This window comes from Cydia strobilella, chromosome 11, assembly GCF_947568885.1.
Source record: "Cydia strobilella chromosome 11, ilCydStro3.1, whole genome shotgun sequence".
Taxonomy (NCBI): domain Eukaryota; kingdom Metazoa; phylum Arthropoda; class Insecta; order Lepidoptera; family Tortricidae; genus Cydia; species Cydia strobilella.
The window spans coordinates 3,374,092-3,390,006 of NC_086051.1; the positions used below are offsets into that span (position 1 = coordinate 3,374,092).

The window sequence follows — 15,915 nt, forward strand, 5'->3', positions numbered from 1 at the left end:
TCGATCACTTAAATAAAATACCTAATAATTAAAATATATTGTAACTTAATGTAACATAGAGAAAGTGTCTACATTTATGTCTTGAGGGATATAAATAAAGTCAAAAGTAAGACGATTTAAAGTTCATAATTTGGGGAAGTAAATACTATACTAAAGAAATAAAAGGTTTGTTAACACCTTCACTGCGGTATGTTCCCGTACTTATTTAGAATGGGATGCGGCCGTATTTTCCATTTGCGTCCACATTTACAACGTGGAGAGTAGTCTGTAATGACAGCATGTCAACATTTTTAGTAGAAACTTCTCCTCATATTATCCTAGATACAGAATCTCGCCTGTGTGCTTAATTCCGGTGTTGCGATCTCCTGCTTGATCGGGACCTGTTGGTCCTTCAGTTTCCAATCTTCTACCATTTTTTGTCAAATTGGGGATGTAAAGAAGTCGGTCATAACACTCATAATAGCGTATTTTGTAACATGTTTTAGCAGAAACTTCCTGTATTATCCTATTAGTACCGAATGCGGCGCCTCAGTGTGCTTAATCCCGGTGTTGCGATCTCCTGCTTGATGGGGACGTCTTGGTCCTCCAGTTTCCCATCTTTTGCTATTTTTTGCCAAATTGGGGATGTAAAGTAGTCGGTCATAACAGCGTATTTTTGTAACATTTTTTTGCAAAAACTTCCTGTATTATCCTAAGTACCGAATGCGGCGCCTCAGTGTGCTTAATCCCGGTGTTGCGATCTGCTTGATGGGGACGTCTTGGTCCTTCAGTTTCCTATTTTCTGCCTTTTTTTGCCAATTTGGGGATGAAAAGAAGTCGGTCATGACACTCATAATATTTTTGTAATATTTTTTAGCAGAAACTTCCTGTATTATCCTAGATACCGAATCTCGCAGGCGTGCGCCTCAGTGTGCTTAATGCCGGTGTTGCGATCTCTTGCTTGATGGAGACGTCCTTTTTTTGCCGAATTGGGGATGTAAAGTAGTCTGTAATAACAGCGTGTTAACATTTTTAGCAGAAACTTTTCCTCATATTATCCTAGATACCGAATCTCGCAGGCGTGCGTCGCGGTGTGCTGAGTCCCGGCGTGGCGATTTCTTGCTTGATGGGAACGTCTTGGTCTTTTAACTTCCTGTCTTCGGCCATCTTGAGCTCGGCGGTTTTCATCTCTTCCTCCATGCGTTGGAGGTGAACTGCGGCTTCTTTGCGTTTGTCGCGGTTTGATCTGTAATGAGGATAAAATAAAATAAAATAAAAGTCAAACAAAGAATAAAATAATAATTTAAAAGATTCACCGCATCAAACAAGATTCTAACGATCGCTCTGACTGAGTAAGCTGTTGGCGCAGACACGACGGTAAATCATTCCATCACTTTCTTTTAGGGTTCCGTACCCAAAGGGTAAAAACGGGACCCTATTACTAAGACTCCACTGTCCGTCTGTCTATCACCAGGCTGTATCTCATGAACCGTGATAGCTAGACAGTTGAAATTTTCACAGATGATGTATTTCTGTTGCCGCTATAACAACAAATACTAAAAAGTACGGAACCCTCGGTGGGCGAGTCCGACTCGCACTTGGCCAGTTTTTTTATTGTACACTTTTAAATACATTGAAATCTAATCATATCGGGAAATCATCGACTAGTTTTCTCTTAAATGACGCGCTGAATAATTTTTTTAAATTATAAAATTTCATTATTTGTGGCACTTTACTACCACTATTTTGTAAGTAGTATTGTTGTGAGCGTTACTCACTTGCCGGTCTCCTTGACGGAGAAGAACATCGGGCCCAGCTCGGCCAGCCAGCGCCCGTCCACCGCCGTCACGCAGTGCATGTACTCCTGCGCACATTACAAATTAATATTATCTCTATAAAAAATATATATAACCGACTGTTCTTTTCTTTCAACAGTCATCTACTTACTAAAAGATTCTAACTAAAGCAAATTACACACTAGTGGATAAAACTAACTCGTCACTATAGTCCTTATCATGGTTATGTAGCTTCAGTTTTAAGACATGGCCTGCTGCTATGGGGCAACTCAGGTGACATCGAAGGAGTGTTTATTGCAAAAACGTGTAGCGTGTTTTAGTAACCCACACAGATACAAAAATGTAATGCTGATCCCATGTAACCAATTTTGCTCGTGGTTGACGATATATATAATTAAGCGAGTCACTGAACCCGAAGAGCGTCGATGTGGGGAGCAGGTTGCGTGTATAATTAAGAGTCATCAGAGTCAGACGACGCTAAGCTTTCATAATAAGTACCAGGTTAATTATAGCGCTCCTATGGATACGCACGTAGCGTACGTTATGTAAGCAATGTCACCTTGCTGGTCATCATGAGCTCGTGGTACACACGTATGCCTCACCTTGCTGGTCATCATGAGCTCGTGGTAGACGACGTAGTCGGGCGAGTCGCCGAGCCCGAAGAGAGCCGAGGTGGGGTGCAGGTGGCACGGCATGCCCGTGCGGCTGTTCACGTACTCGCCGATACCCTTCAGCCGGGCCGCTTGTTGGAAGTACGCTGTGTGTGTGGACAGTAGGAAAAGGTTATTGGTACAAGTGTTTATAAACCAATCGTTTGAAGCCATTCAGTACAAATCGGGACTTAGAGGAGGAAGAGCACAGTTTCGTAATCGATAAAATAAGGAAACCTCACCATGTCTGCCCATTTTGGCGTCTCAATTTAGATTGTTAGCACTGGAATTTAGCGTGGAATTCACATTTCACACCAATAATTTGGTACAAAACTTTTTAAAATACCTCCCCTATACTGTCTTCCTAAGCCATATTTTTATTTTTTTATTATTATAAACTAATCGGCGATTGGCCCTAGTCACACCTGAATCACCTGATGGAAAGTCAAGACAGGTCCTAAGATGGAGCTCACCGGTTCAGTATATTTCACTCTTGCTTTAAAGAGACTTAGGTCAGGGAATACAGATACCGGAATCTCAAAGTTGGGAGTTGGAGTTGAAATGGAATTTTTGGAAAGCGCTGGTAGCCTAGCAGTAAGAGCGTGCGACTTTCAATCCGGAGGTTGCGGGTTCAAATCCCAGCCCGCAGCAATGAGTTTTCCGAAACTTAATTTACCTGAACAAATGCATTTCCGCACAGTGTCCCAGTCTGTCCCGCACGACTCTAGAGGGAGCCTCTGCGCTTGCATGATGTCCTTGAGTTGTTGTCGAACTTCGCGCACTTTACGCATCGCCTTGCCGTGCACGAAGTGCTCCGTGCACCAGGAGCTTGAGTAACTGGAATACAAGGTTATTTTCATCACACTCGCTTAGTAAATGTGCACGCAGGCTTAGCGGGAACTATAGAAAAAGCGTTTTCCCTAGGGAGTTATGAAGTTTCTAGTATTATAATTAACAGTTTTTTGACACATAAAAACATATAAAAACTCAAAAATGCGTGTTTTCCCCGAGATAAGACGTAGCTAGATCGATTTTTCGCCCCCGGAAACCTCCATATCGTCATGTGACAACCAAAACTCACTAATTACAAAAAAAAATATTAAACAAAAATCAACCTTATGTATAATTAATTAATTAATGTATGTATGTATAATTTTGGTGCAATAAAGAATATTTACTTATTTAGATAATAATATGGTTCACTAGGTATAGCCATTTAACTTGTGGTAGTAATTAGTGACTTGGTTGTCACCTGACGATATAGCAAACTTATCCGAAATCGTTAAAGCCGTTTCCGAGATCCCCGAAATACATAAACATAAGAATAGCTCGTTTAAAGGTATAAGATTTTATGAAATAAAGAACTGAATATTTTTAGGGTTCCGTACCCAAAGGGTAAAAACGGGACCCTATTACTAAGACTCCGCTGTCCGTCTGTCTGTCTGTCACCAGTCACTGTATGAACCGTGATAGCTAGACAGTTGAAATTTTCCCAGATGATGTATTTCTGTTGCCGCTATAACAACAAATACTAAAAAGTACGGAACCCTCGGTGCGCGAGTCTGACTCGCACTTGGCCGGTTTTTTAGATGTAAAGGCTTACTTGTTAGATTTCCACTGGTTGTACAGATGCAGCAGGGTGAGATGGTCGGACTCGGGCACTTGGAACTTCTCTTTGACTGCATCAGCTTCCTCCTCCCGCCCTTGTGGGCGGTAGAACACGGACGGTACCGATAACATTGATACTGGAAAACAACAGTACTGTCATTACAAGAATACAAGTAAGCTCAGAAATTGTTTCCTGCCGAACAAAATTTTAAGAATCTCGGTGTCGAAATTATTCAGTCTTTTAAAAAGTAAATAAGACTGGAATATTTTTCGTGACTCAGAAAGACAGGTATCATAAAGTCAGTCAATTTTTAACCGACTTCAATATTTCAAAAGGAAGGTTCTCAATTAGGTTGTATGTTTTTAGATGATTCTATTGAAATAAATTCAAGGGAAATCGTTGCTAAAATGTGTATTTAAAGTATCTAAACTGTGTGTGTACATATCTAAACCAGGAATTGTATGCAAAGGCAACGCGGGATAAAATAGTTGTAAAAAATTGTCGTTAAAAAATAGGTTTTCTCTAGGAACGACTAAAATCAAAAAATCAAAGCTTGCTACACAGTTTGGCGAAATTTTTGTAACGAAATTAATGAATGTTCTCTTTATATAACAATAAATAAAATAAAAAAAAACCTCTTCGAGCAACACGGAAGGGAGACGGCATCCTCCGTCCGTACACAAAATAAGATCGAAGTGTCTTTGACGTGTGTCATTTTCTATGCATTTGTTTGTGTCGTCATTGCAGATTGGATTTTGTACATAGTTAGTGAGAATTAAGTGCGCCTGTGTGCCCCCCGCAAAAAATGCCAGAAATTTGTACGATAAGATATCGCTTGGGCTCCTCCCTTCCGACGTGTCGGAAGCCGGTGTTGCTCGAAGTTTTGCCTACATTAGTGTCAGTTGCCGCTAAAAGGGTAAAAAGGTTCGCTACGTGGTTCACCTACCTACGATGAGCACCTCCGCGCTACACCCCATCTCCGCGGAGACGATGAGCATTTTACACTGCGGCGGGTCCAGCGGGAACTCGGCCATCTGCCGGCCCAGCGGCGTCAGCGCGCCCGTGCCGTCGAGCGCGCCCAGGATCCACAGCTGGTACATCGAGTTTAGGATTGTGTCCTGTGATAAATTATTGTTTTAAGTTAGTACAGTCAGTAGCGGATGGAATAAAGTTCGTGTTCAAAAAATATCTGTCTGTCTAATTGTTCTACAAGCTTTATCTCTTTTTGTTGTCATTAAAGAATGGTAGATACTTTTGACGCATAGTCTGAGTCTGACTGTACCTGTAAAACCAAATTATGCTCAGGCGAAACAAGCAAATCCTTAAAAAAATTACATTATGGCGATGGTTCGAAAAAGATTTCAACAATAGCACAGTAATAGCCTTTTAGTCCGCTGTATGTGTGTGTGTGTGTGTGTGTGTGTGTGTGTGTGTGTGTGTGTGTGTGTGTGTGTGTGTGTGTGTGTCGCTGGAAGTTCAGGAACTAGAGGCGAGTAGGGTGTGTGTACTAGCGTTATGTGTAGAGTAATTAACTAACCTGTGGCGGCGGTTCTATGTAGTGGAACGCTAGCGAATCCTCTACTCCTAACGATTTGCGCAAGAGCACTGTATTAGCCATTTTAGTCTGCTGTATCTCAGTAACTGTAGAGGCGCGTTGTGTGTGTGTGTACTAGCGTTGTGTGTAGAGTAACTGACCTGAGGCGGCGGATCCATAAAGTGGAACGCAAGCAGATCCTCAACTCCCAATGACTTGAGCAGGAGAACTGTATTAGCCAAGTTAGTCCGCTGTATCTCAGGCACGGTGGAGGCGAGCAGCTCGTGCGTGTACTGGCGCTGCGTGTAGAGGCAGAACGCCTTGCCGGGGCCCGTGCGCCCGGCGCGCCCGGCGCGCTGCCGGGCGTTGGCTTGACTCACTGGGTAAATCTGAAAACATATTATATTATATAACTGATCTATCACAACGAATATTTGCATAAATATGCTATGAAGTGGGTATTTTTTTAATGAAAATACATAGGTAAAATAATGTAGTCAAATCCAAAAATGTATCGACTTGGAAGCTGTTAAGGTCTATACAATAAATGCATGGCGTACTCAGCTGACAACAAAAATAGTTTATAGATATAGATGTATCCCTAGGTTTAAGAAATACTAATACATAATTTAGAATTAAGTTTTACTAACCACATTATGAGTGTAACTTACTTGCAATAAATGAATTATTATTATTATAAAGATGAGCTACAAGGTTTTTTTGTGATATAGGAGGCAAACGAGGAGACGGATCGCCTGATGTTAAGCAATTACCGTCACTCATGGATATCTGCAACACCAGAGTCGTTGCAAGTGCGTTACCGGTTTTTAAGATGAGAGTACGTTCTTTTCTTCTTCTCTCCCCATAACCTGTTTTCGCGTATACCCGGCCACACAATACTTCCGCTTTTTACTTTAGCTAGCTAGTCCCTAAATGTAATACCAATTAACCATACCTGCAGTGCGTCCATACCGATCCTAGGGTTGTACACTTTCAGTTTACAATAGCCACAGTCGATCACGTACATTATTCCGTCCACGGTCAGCGAGGTTTCTGAAATCATATATTAACAAAAATTACGACAATCTAGCTGCTATTATGATTATAATAGCGGAATTCGAGGATACGATGTAAGAACAATAATTACTTCGGTTCGGTATTAATAATTCTATTTATTATTCTTAATTTTTATTACTCGCAATAATGTAAACAATTCTGCACGATAATTGCTTGGCGATACGATAATCGCCTATAATACACAAAACCAGACCCAAGTTTTACAAGAAACTCTGACCATGTAAAAGAGCGTTCGCTGGAGCGGGTAGGTACTCACCGGCAATGTTAGTAGTGACAATTGATTGAGGCGCGTGCTGCAAGATCTTGGCAAGTCTGCTGATAATTGAGAGTAGATTGCAGCAACCTTACTGAAGTAGTTATATTAAGATCATCATGAAGCGCATTATGGTTGGCATGGAGGACGGGGGATGTCCACCAACCCGATGGGTAGACACTGTAAAGAAGGCCTGCCAGGGATCTACACAGGCGCATCTATCATCAGGAAGGCAGAAAATCGTGCAGAATGGAAAGCCTTGGTACACAAAATAACCACCTCATGTGGTCGCGACGTCTGAGGAACCGAGGAAGAAGAAGATATTATGATCAGTACTCACCGGCAATGTTGGTGGCGACGATACATTTCCTTAACCCTTGCGGCGCGCGTTGGAAGATCTTGGCCTGCAAGTCTGCTGGTAATTGAGAGTAAATTGGCAACACTGTCAGAGGAGGGGCGCTGTCCAAGTCGGCTAAACGCTCCGTTAAGACCTGTACAAAAAAAAAAATGTCATTTTAAATATTCAGTACTATAACACACGTTCGTAGGTTTTGGCTACATACGGTTTTTTCCCGGGTTAATTAACAGTGTGCTGGCACTAATGTGTTAAGACATTGCGCGCCTTACATACGATGTCGCCCGACACGTCGAGGCGAAGTCCGGCAACGTCGCGCCACATCACCCGACGTCGCTGGCGACACGTGTCGTGGGATATTTGTCGCCTAGTCTATCCTCGGCTTTAAGACCTTCCCCTGACTTGGAAAATTGTTTCACGCTTTAAATCTCACATACTATCGTGTATGTAAACCTTTTCGTAATGCACAAAGGTTTATACTGAACTGTAGCCGTTCGCGTCAGTTGATCTGTTTGGCGGCAAAAAGGGTTAAGATTTGTATTAAAAGTTCTAAGTTCACGATTAAAATATGTATCAAAATTAGGTACTTTCCGTCAAATTGCGACCTTAAAACTAAATTTGTATAAAACCAATAGTTAAGTGTTGGCAAAAGAGTCACCTCGCAAGTCACTTCGATGTCCTCTTGTCCGGGCATGAAAATGAGGATGTCACCTTCATCCGGCTGAAGATGGATTTGCAGGGCCTGAAACAAATATACAAACATTATTAAGGTGCTCACTGAAAAAAACACTAAAAATGGACACAATATTTATTTATTTAATCGTATGACATGCATATTTAGGCAATCAGAGTACAGCTTTGAGGTTGTTAAGCCAGGTAACCACGTCGGGTGTCAGGGCATCCAGGTCCTCAGCTGGGCCAGGATAGGAGTGAAGCGGGCAGCGACGAAATATGTGCTCAGTGGTTTGGTCTTCTTCGCCGCACTCGCAGAGGGGAGACTCCTTCCAACCCCACTTATGTTGAAAATAATTACAGCGGCCATGACCTGTTCTCAACCTATTCAGACGACACCAGATCTTACGAGGTAGATTGACACAATAAATACATCGGAAATACGTCTGAGCACAATGTTGACAAAGTTTTATTTGAGCCCGGTGTTCGTAATGAGAATTACAGTATTGCGTACATGACAAAATCTCCGTGTGTACATTATCTAATAATCGCTTCCTTAGCTTAAATATAATCCACTGAGACCAGGCTATTTACAATACATACTCGTAATTATACATACTTCGGTGGTAACTCGCTTCTAATGTAACTTTATCCTTGGTTTGAATGGTTTGTTATTATACTTAAAAGCAGTTTACACGTATTACTCTGTATCATATGTTTCGTTTTCATTTTTCTTAGTATGTTTATTTATTCTTTGTAACTTCATTATCAACAGTAGTTGTCTCGTAAAGGAAAAAGATTATCTAGTCAGAATTCCCAACTCAGCCACATAATATTTGACGTGCATAAAGAGCTGAAACAAGAAAGTTTTTCATAGTTTTCTCTTTAGAAAAGTACGAACTATACTTTCATTTCAACCTTCGGCTTCATCCTAGATACATGCAGTAATATATATGAAAAGCTATTGGTTTACAAAGAAGATTATGTCAGATATTTATGCGAGCTACGTTGTGTATGTTATGAGTATGCAACTGTATTTCGTTCTTCTTTGTCTACTTCAGACTGTATAATAATTTACTGAAATTTATTTGACGAGTCGTTTAAGCAAAGGGAGCATTCCATGAAATGGTATACCGTTGTCCCGTACAAAAGCGAATTTAATAGAGACTTGCAGGTGGGCATTTCTATTTAAAGTTGTACCCCCAATTTGCATTTTAGATTATGGAATTTTATATTTTTTCCACTCAGAATCACGAGCTCTTTCGATCCTAATACGAGAAAAAAAGAGCCCAACATTTCATAATTTTTTTTTGTCAGTTTTGTTACGGTCATAGAAGGTTGTATAGAAAACCTTAACCAAACATTTTGGGGACACTTTTTTTCTCAATAAAAACGGAAAAAGCTCGTGATTCTGAGTATATAGAAATATTATAAAAATTCCCAATTCTAACACAAACATTTTTGATGCCCAGGTATAGGAGTTTATTTTTTGGAGGCAAATGTTCAAAAATATGCTCAGAAAAACACTCATCGGCTTTAAACGCCGAAAAATCGACCTATTTATACATGAAATAAAATGGGTTTGCACCGGATAGGATAGCTCGAGGAATGCTTTAAAACCATACAATGTAATCGCATGTAAAATGATTCATAACGATTAATATTTCTCCATAATCGTGGCGAACTACCGAGAAAAATTAATAAATTTAAAAAGCTATATTGCGTTATAGTTATAAAAATCGCCCTCAGCTAATATGTAGCCTAAGTGATAGATATAACAGGGGACGTAGAACACCCCCTTGAGGTAACCCTGACTGGCTGCAGCATGTTTATTGACTTACGTTGGAGTTCTGTAATTAAACGTTGGGACATTTAATTTACCGATGAGTCCCGTTATATAAATAATCAACCAAACAAATAAACAAAGTTAGATATTACCAACTCGCCTGTGGGCTCGTTTCATAAACCCATATTTGAACTTTAATGCCTTTTTTTATGCAACAGTCACAAAATATAAAATGGGCTATAAATAATAAATACATTTAGACTTTCTTGACTGCTTTCATATAACTAATCAATATAAAACATTCAAAGATTCAAAGATTTATTTGTTCAACATAGGTAAGTTACAAGATGTTAAATAAATATTAGTGTATCACTAGGTCGTGCCTATTAGCATACAAATTCAATAAAAATACGCACTAATCATAATATCACAGAGAAACAATAACAATAACATTGCGTATTAATACCCGCCCTCAGCCAATACGTTAGTGCCTAAGAGACAGTTATAAAAGGGGACGTAGGACACGCCCTTGAGGTAACCCTGACCTGCAGTGCAGCACGTTTATTGACTTTCCTTAGAGTTTTGTTATTAAACGTTGGGAGATTTAATTTAAAAAAAAACCTATATTGCGTTTTATATAGCTCAGCCAATATGTAGCCTAAGCGACAGGTACAAAAAGGGGACATAGGACGAGCCCTTGAGGTAACCCTGTCCTGCTGCAGAACGTTTATAGACTTACGTCGGGCATCTGCAATTGAACGCTGGCGGATTTAGTTTAGAAATTCTGAATTTAAAAATGCATTTTTCTGAAGCATGCAATGAGTATCGGCTTTATTCCTACCTCCCTCAATTCTTTAGTCATAGGTCTATAACTACTTGGCCGGTAATCGCGAATTTTCCGCCATTGTAATAATGTATAGTCACCAATATAAAAGGGGACATAGGACACGCCCTTGAGGTAACCCTGACCTGAAGTGCACGTTTATTGGCTTTCCTTGGAGTTTTGTAATTAAACCTTGGTTTTAGGTTAGCGGTGAGCTCAGTTTATAAATGCATTTCAAAACTAATTACGGTGTCAAGAGCAAACATAGAAAGTTGTTAAGCAAAAATTAATTCAAGTTTGAGGAGTTTGTAAATAAATTGGAATGCTTTTATTAGACTAGTACCTTTTACATCAAAAAGTGGAAACTTGAGTTTGCATAAATGTAGGCTGAATAGGAATTTGATAGAATCAAACCTTGTTACATTGATACATTATTAATAAGACAACAACGTTTGGTATGTATTATTGTGTTTACAAAATATTTACAACAAACAGCTTGTGCCGCTACATAATATATTTATAAACAAAACTTCAAGGGTGAACTAACTTCACGCAATATGGCAATCAAGGGTTTGACCTTTGAGGCGCGTCACAGACAGGCCTTACTTAAAACTTCAAGTCCCAGACCAATTGACTTCCTTGGAAACATATGACCCTTTATAATAGCGCATGTGTACGCCAAAAGTTTCTGTGTTGTCCGTTTTCGAGAAAAAGTTGCCAGTAATTAACATAAAAACAGTTTACTACAGCAACATTGCTCCCAACTGGCTTTGTCTATACAATTTCGGGAACAAATCAAGTATTATAGTGAGTATTATACAGGTATTCTTTGTCCCAGACAGACGCAAGACCTTTCACAAATTTCCCCAGAGATGCCCAAGTAAAAGTGTAGCATGTTTTCTAGAGCTATTTTTTAAAGTGGAGGATAAATTCAATTGTGCTCTTGAGTGCAAGTCACGAGTCACGACTAAGTGAAAATACATCATTATTTTTTAGTTCTTATTGGCCAAAGTGCTACAATGAAAAAATTACGTGGATTCTACAACTTGCCACATATCAAGAACAGAAAATTATTTATTTATTGATTATAACGGTACAGCTATCAGCTGCCCAATGCGATGGTGTAGCAAAAAGTAATCTAGACATATATCTGTAAAACTATTTCTAAAATAAGATTAAACTAAATGTTTGACCTAATATATTTGTACTAAAATGCGTACCTAGAGTTATTTAAAGTACACAAGAAATAAAATTTGTTTTAATTTGTTATTATTATTTACAACGACGGGACTTAATAATATAATAATAATAATATAATAATATAAGCCTTTTATTCAGACATATTTTGTTTTTACAAATTTTACATTTTAAAGTTTATATTGTACATATCTTATCTAAACATAGTTTTACATATAATTTATCGTTTCAGACAACATCGGTTTGGTCTGTGTGCCGTTTGGCAAAGGCCTCTTCCATCCCTTTCCAATTATTCCGACGATTGTTCCGACGGGACTTAATCGCGTAGTTAGTTCGAAAAACTCGCGCGCCTAGAAAATGTTGATGTCAACTTTAGCCAGTCTTCTCCGAGACCACGGGGACAACGCCGTCCTCGAAACGTCGGAGGTGGGTTTAATACTTATTTTACGCGATTAAGTCCCGTCGTTGTAAATAATAATGAGTAAAAATCGTGAAAGTTTCAATCAGTGTTTTAATTTGTTATTGACGGAAAATACTCACGGCCTGAATCGTATTTTAGCTCTTTGGCACTATGTACTGCGTACTGCGTAATAAAACAAAAGAATCAACTTTTTAAACCTTCCATTCTCCTATAATCCTTTTTGAAATAGCGTAGCGTGAGATTTGCCTCGTCTCGTCTCGCCGGTGCTATTGAGCAGTTTGTTGTCAGTTGTGAAAATTGAAATTCGCAATTTGCAGGGATCTTTCTCTTTTACTCCAATGAACGCATAATTAGAGTGACTGAGAAAGCTCCCGCAATTTGCGAACTTCGATTTTCGCGGTTATAGCCCAGTGTCAGTATCCATTAGCAGATTACAAACGGTAACTATTGAAACACTATGTTTGTTTCAAAATGGAACAATGAATATAAAAGGTCTGAATAGCTGGAAGCGAGATAAAAGTGCAAAGTTTTCACAAAATTTCTTGATCAATATCAACCTAGAGATTTCTCCAACTACTCGTCTTCTCTTGTACCTAACTAGAAACAAGAGGTATTGAAATGTAGACATAAACTATCGATTGTGTTAGTAATTAAATTTATACTATGTGTACCTTGGTCAGGCACTGACCTGCCAAGCCTGCAATGTATATAGACCACAGATCATTTCGTGTCATAATGTGAGTGGTGGTTTAAAAATCGTGGGTTAAACCTAGGTTATGCCGATCGTAAAGACCATATGTAATATTTTGTCGATAGTTACATTAAACCAATAGTTACGTTGGATAGGTTCATTAGGTTGCTACAGATGTCCGAGGGGTAAATTGCCAAGAAATAGGCGCCCCGCGTAGCGGGGCTCCGTCGACTAAGGGAACGAGACGATGATATTCACGTTTCACGAGGCAATCGAGTAATTTCATGATTTTACAATCGGCCGCCGACATATAGACCACAAAAAAATTTGGTCTCGAAAAAAATGCAAAAAGATGACTAAGCAATCGGTCAGGATCCACAAATGTCAAAATGACAGCTAAAGACGAAAAATTATAAACGACTTTTAGACTTGACAGACGTTTATGAATAACGCAACTAGACTCTCCGAAACATGTCGCGTGTGACTAAAACATGTGAATTAGCGCCAAATTAGTTTAATTCTTCGTAGTCGGGACAATACCTGTTCTTGGTCGAGGACGTTTCCGGCTGTGTCTTCAGCGCCCCTGTTAAAATGGTGCCCGGATCCGCCGCACTGTGCATGAGCTTTGACAGCGCTATGTGCGGTGTCCCGAATACACCAAAGCGACGTGCGAATATATACGCATCAGGATTCAGGGTGATAACCGCGTTAGAACTCCCCTGTGCGTTGATACATTGGGGAATTCGCTAATGCACCAATCGGAGTCTGTGGATGGTAGTCTGTGTATGTAACAGAGAGACATTACTTGCACAAGTCATTACGGCTGATGGATATTGACAGCTTTACAGAAAACTCAATTAGTAACCAGACACTAAAATGTATCGACAAGGCCAAGAGGTCATTCCAATGACACTGTATAGTCGCCATCGGATATATCGGAGAGCGCAAAGGGCTTAAATATATCTGAACATGCACTTTAACATAACAATAAAGGCGCGTTCGGTTTTTTTTAATACCGGTTTTTTTTATTACCACGTCGGTGGCAATCAAGCATACAGCCCGCCTGATGGTAAGTAGTTACCGTAGCCTATGCCTACGCCTGCAACACCAGAGATATTACATGCGTGTTGCCAACCCTTTAAAAACCTGTACACTCCTTTTTTGAAGAACCCATACCTACTGTAGCCCCTCGGGAAAACCTCGGCAGGGTTCATTCCACAGCCGAAGCGTCCGCAGGAGGAAATTCCTCTTAAACCGCACAGTACGCGACCATTTAGGTTGTAGAAAGATGCATTTGTTGTTAGTATCTTTATATGTGTGCTACCTCGTCCCCCTCGAAAAACGGCAGAATTTTTTGTTAGGAAAGATGTAGCGATGCGTACTCCAAAGGGGTGTTAGCATGAACACCCTGCCGACGGCGAGCGGTGCGGTGATAGAAAGCGGCCGTTGGCATCATGTCAAACAATTCTTCAGAGCACAGCCCATTGTACAAGCGGTAGAACACACATATTTGTGAACACCTTGGCCGCCCCGATATATCTGATGGCGACTGTACCTGTTTGTTTCTGAAATGAACACCAGTAGGTAAGTACTCAGTATTGCCATGTGGTTTATATTTTTAATTAATTTCCTTGGTTTTTATGCAGGGTGATTTTGTTATGTCTAACTATATTCTGAGGGGTGAAACTGCGCTGACTTTAGGGTTAGCATTATGCTGAGGTGGGACCATTTCATGGTAAGCTCGTGGTTTGTATGAAATGTAGTTTGCTATGAATAAATGAATTATTCCATTCTTTATTCCAAACTTACGCAACTATATCTTATAAGATGTTGCATGATGACGTCTTTAGCCAGTCTTTGTTCTGGCCCACGAAAGCAATGTCGCTATCTAAACGTTGGAGGTAGATAAGCTTATTTGATCGCGAGCAAGTCCCGTTTTAGTAAATAAGTAGCTTCATAGCAATAGTTTGATACCAAAGTTCGTGTTTAGCCAATGTAAACAAAGTTGAAGTTAAGGAACCTTTGCATAGAACATTGTTTACTTGATATTGTTAATGCAGAACAAAGACGGAGGCCTTGAGGTTCGTTGACATTGCCTGCAGAGTATAACAGTTAGTGCATTTGATCATAACACCCAGATTTTTTATATATTAGCAATCCCCAGTAGAAGCGAGACCAACATTTGATGTGGGCAAACTGAGCCCCCCAAAGAGCATCAAAGGCGGAGGACCTCTTTATGTATTCTCGCTTTTCCTCATAAAGGTGACGTTGGGATATCAACTGTAGCTGCATTACTTTTGCGGCGTCGTTGCTGCCGCCGTTATATCTGTCAACTTCTTTGATAAAATGAGTGACGTTTTGCCGCCGTGCAGTTGAAATCCCAACGTCAACTTAATACTCAAATATTCAGTTGGAAGAGACCCGAAGGATAGAATCCGATAGAGGTATTTCATTCAATTGTAGACTATCCAATGATGATCACGATCCTCTATCCTCATGATCGAACAATCAGAGTTTATAATAATCACCGGCCATGCCGTTGTGCTCTGGCATCAATCAATAGCTGAAGTGTAATCTGTGCATAACGCGATAGCGGTTAGCGATTAGCGAGTGCAGCCGACAGATGGCGTTAGTGGGTCAAGGTGATAAAGGAAAATAGAACTGGACAAGTGCGTATAGGACCACGTCAACGTACGTACCTTCGTGTAATAAAAAAACAAGTCACATTTCTCTAAGAAACGTCTGTTAAACTGCATATTGTCACGTTCTGGGTACACTCAGAGACCCTAAAATAATGCTCTAGCCTTATCCTACTCAATGTTATAAAGAAACAACTCTTTTTTACGTGGTTCCTGCCTAGGAATTCCGAAACTGAACTGAGCAAGGGAAGGAATTCCTCAATTTAGGGAAGAATCTAGAAGTTCCTAAAAATCTTAGACATTGCCGAGCAAAGGCCGGGTCTGAGGCTTATATTCATATCTAAGGCATATTTCTGGATACATTATCTGGTTAGGATTAGTGCTTAAGTTAGAGTTCATTCCAAACGTTAAGATACCTACTGTAGCAAAATGA

General features: G+C 40.0%; 1 protein-coding gene across 3 annotated transcripts in view; it reads right to left on the reverse strand.

The window, feature by feature from the left end:
* LOC134745367 (pre-mRNA-splicing factor ATP-dependent RNA helicase PRP16-like) overlaps positions 1–15,915 on the reverse strand; it is a 111,845-nt gene continuing 95,930 nt past the window's right edge. The window contains exons 3-12 of one of the 3 annotated variants that reach the window (XM_063679398.1): positions 7,912–7,995; positions 7,239–7,389; positions 6,524–6,621; positions 5,730–5,957; positions 4,981–5,152; positions 4,029–4,170; positions 3,102–3,262; positions 2,335–2,532; positions 1,758–1,843; positions 1–1,225 (exon numbers count right to left, since the gene is read on the reverse strand). In XM_063679398.1, the coding sequence (XP_063535468.1) occupies positions 1,034–1,225; positions 1,758–1,843; positions 2,335–2,532; positions 3,102–3,262; positions 4,029–4,170; positions 4,981–5,152; positions 5,730–5,957; positions 6,524–6,621; positions 7,239–7,389; positions 7,912–7,995 (1,512 nt within the window). In that variant the 3' untranslated portion in view covers positions 1–1,033. The remainder of the gene's footprint in view (positions 1,226–1,757; positions 1,844–2,334; positions 2,533–3,101; positions 3,263–4,028; positions 4,171–4,980; positions 5,153–5,729; positions 5,958–6,523; positions 6,622–7,238; positions 7,390–7,911; positions 7,996–15,915) is intronic. The other 2 variants (XM_063679397.1, XM_063679399.1) reach the window with 2 other exon arrangements.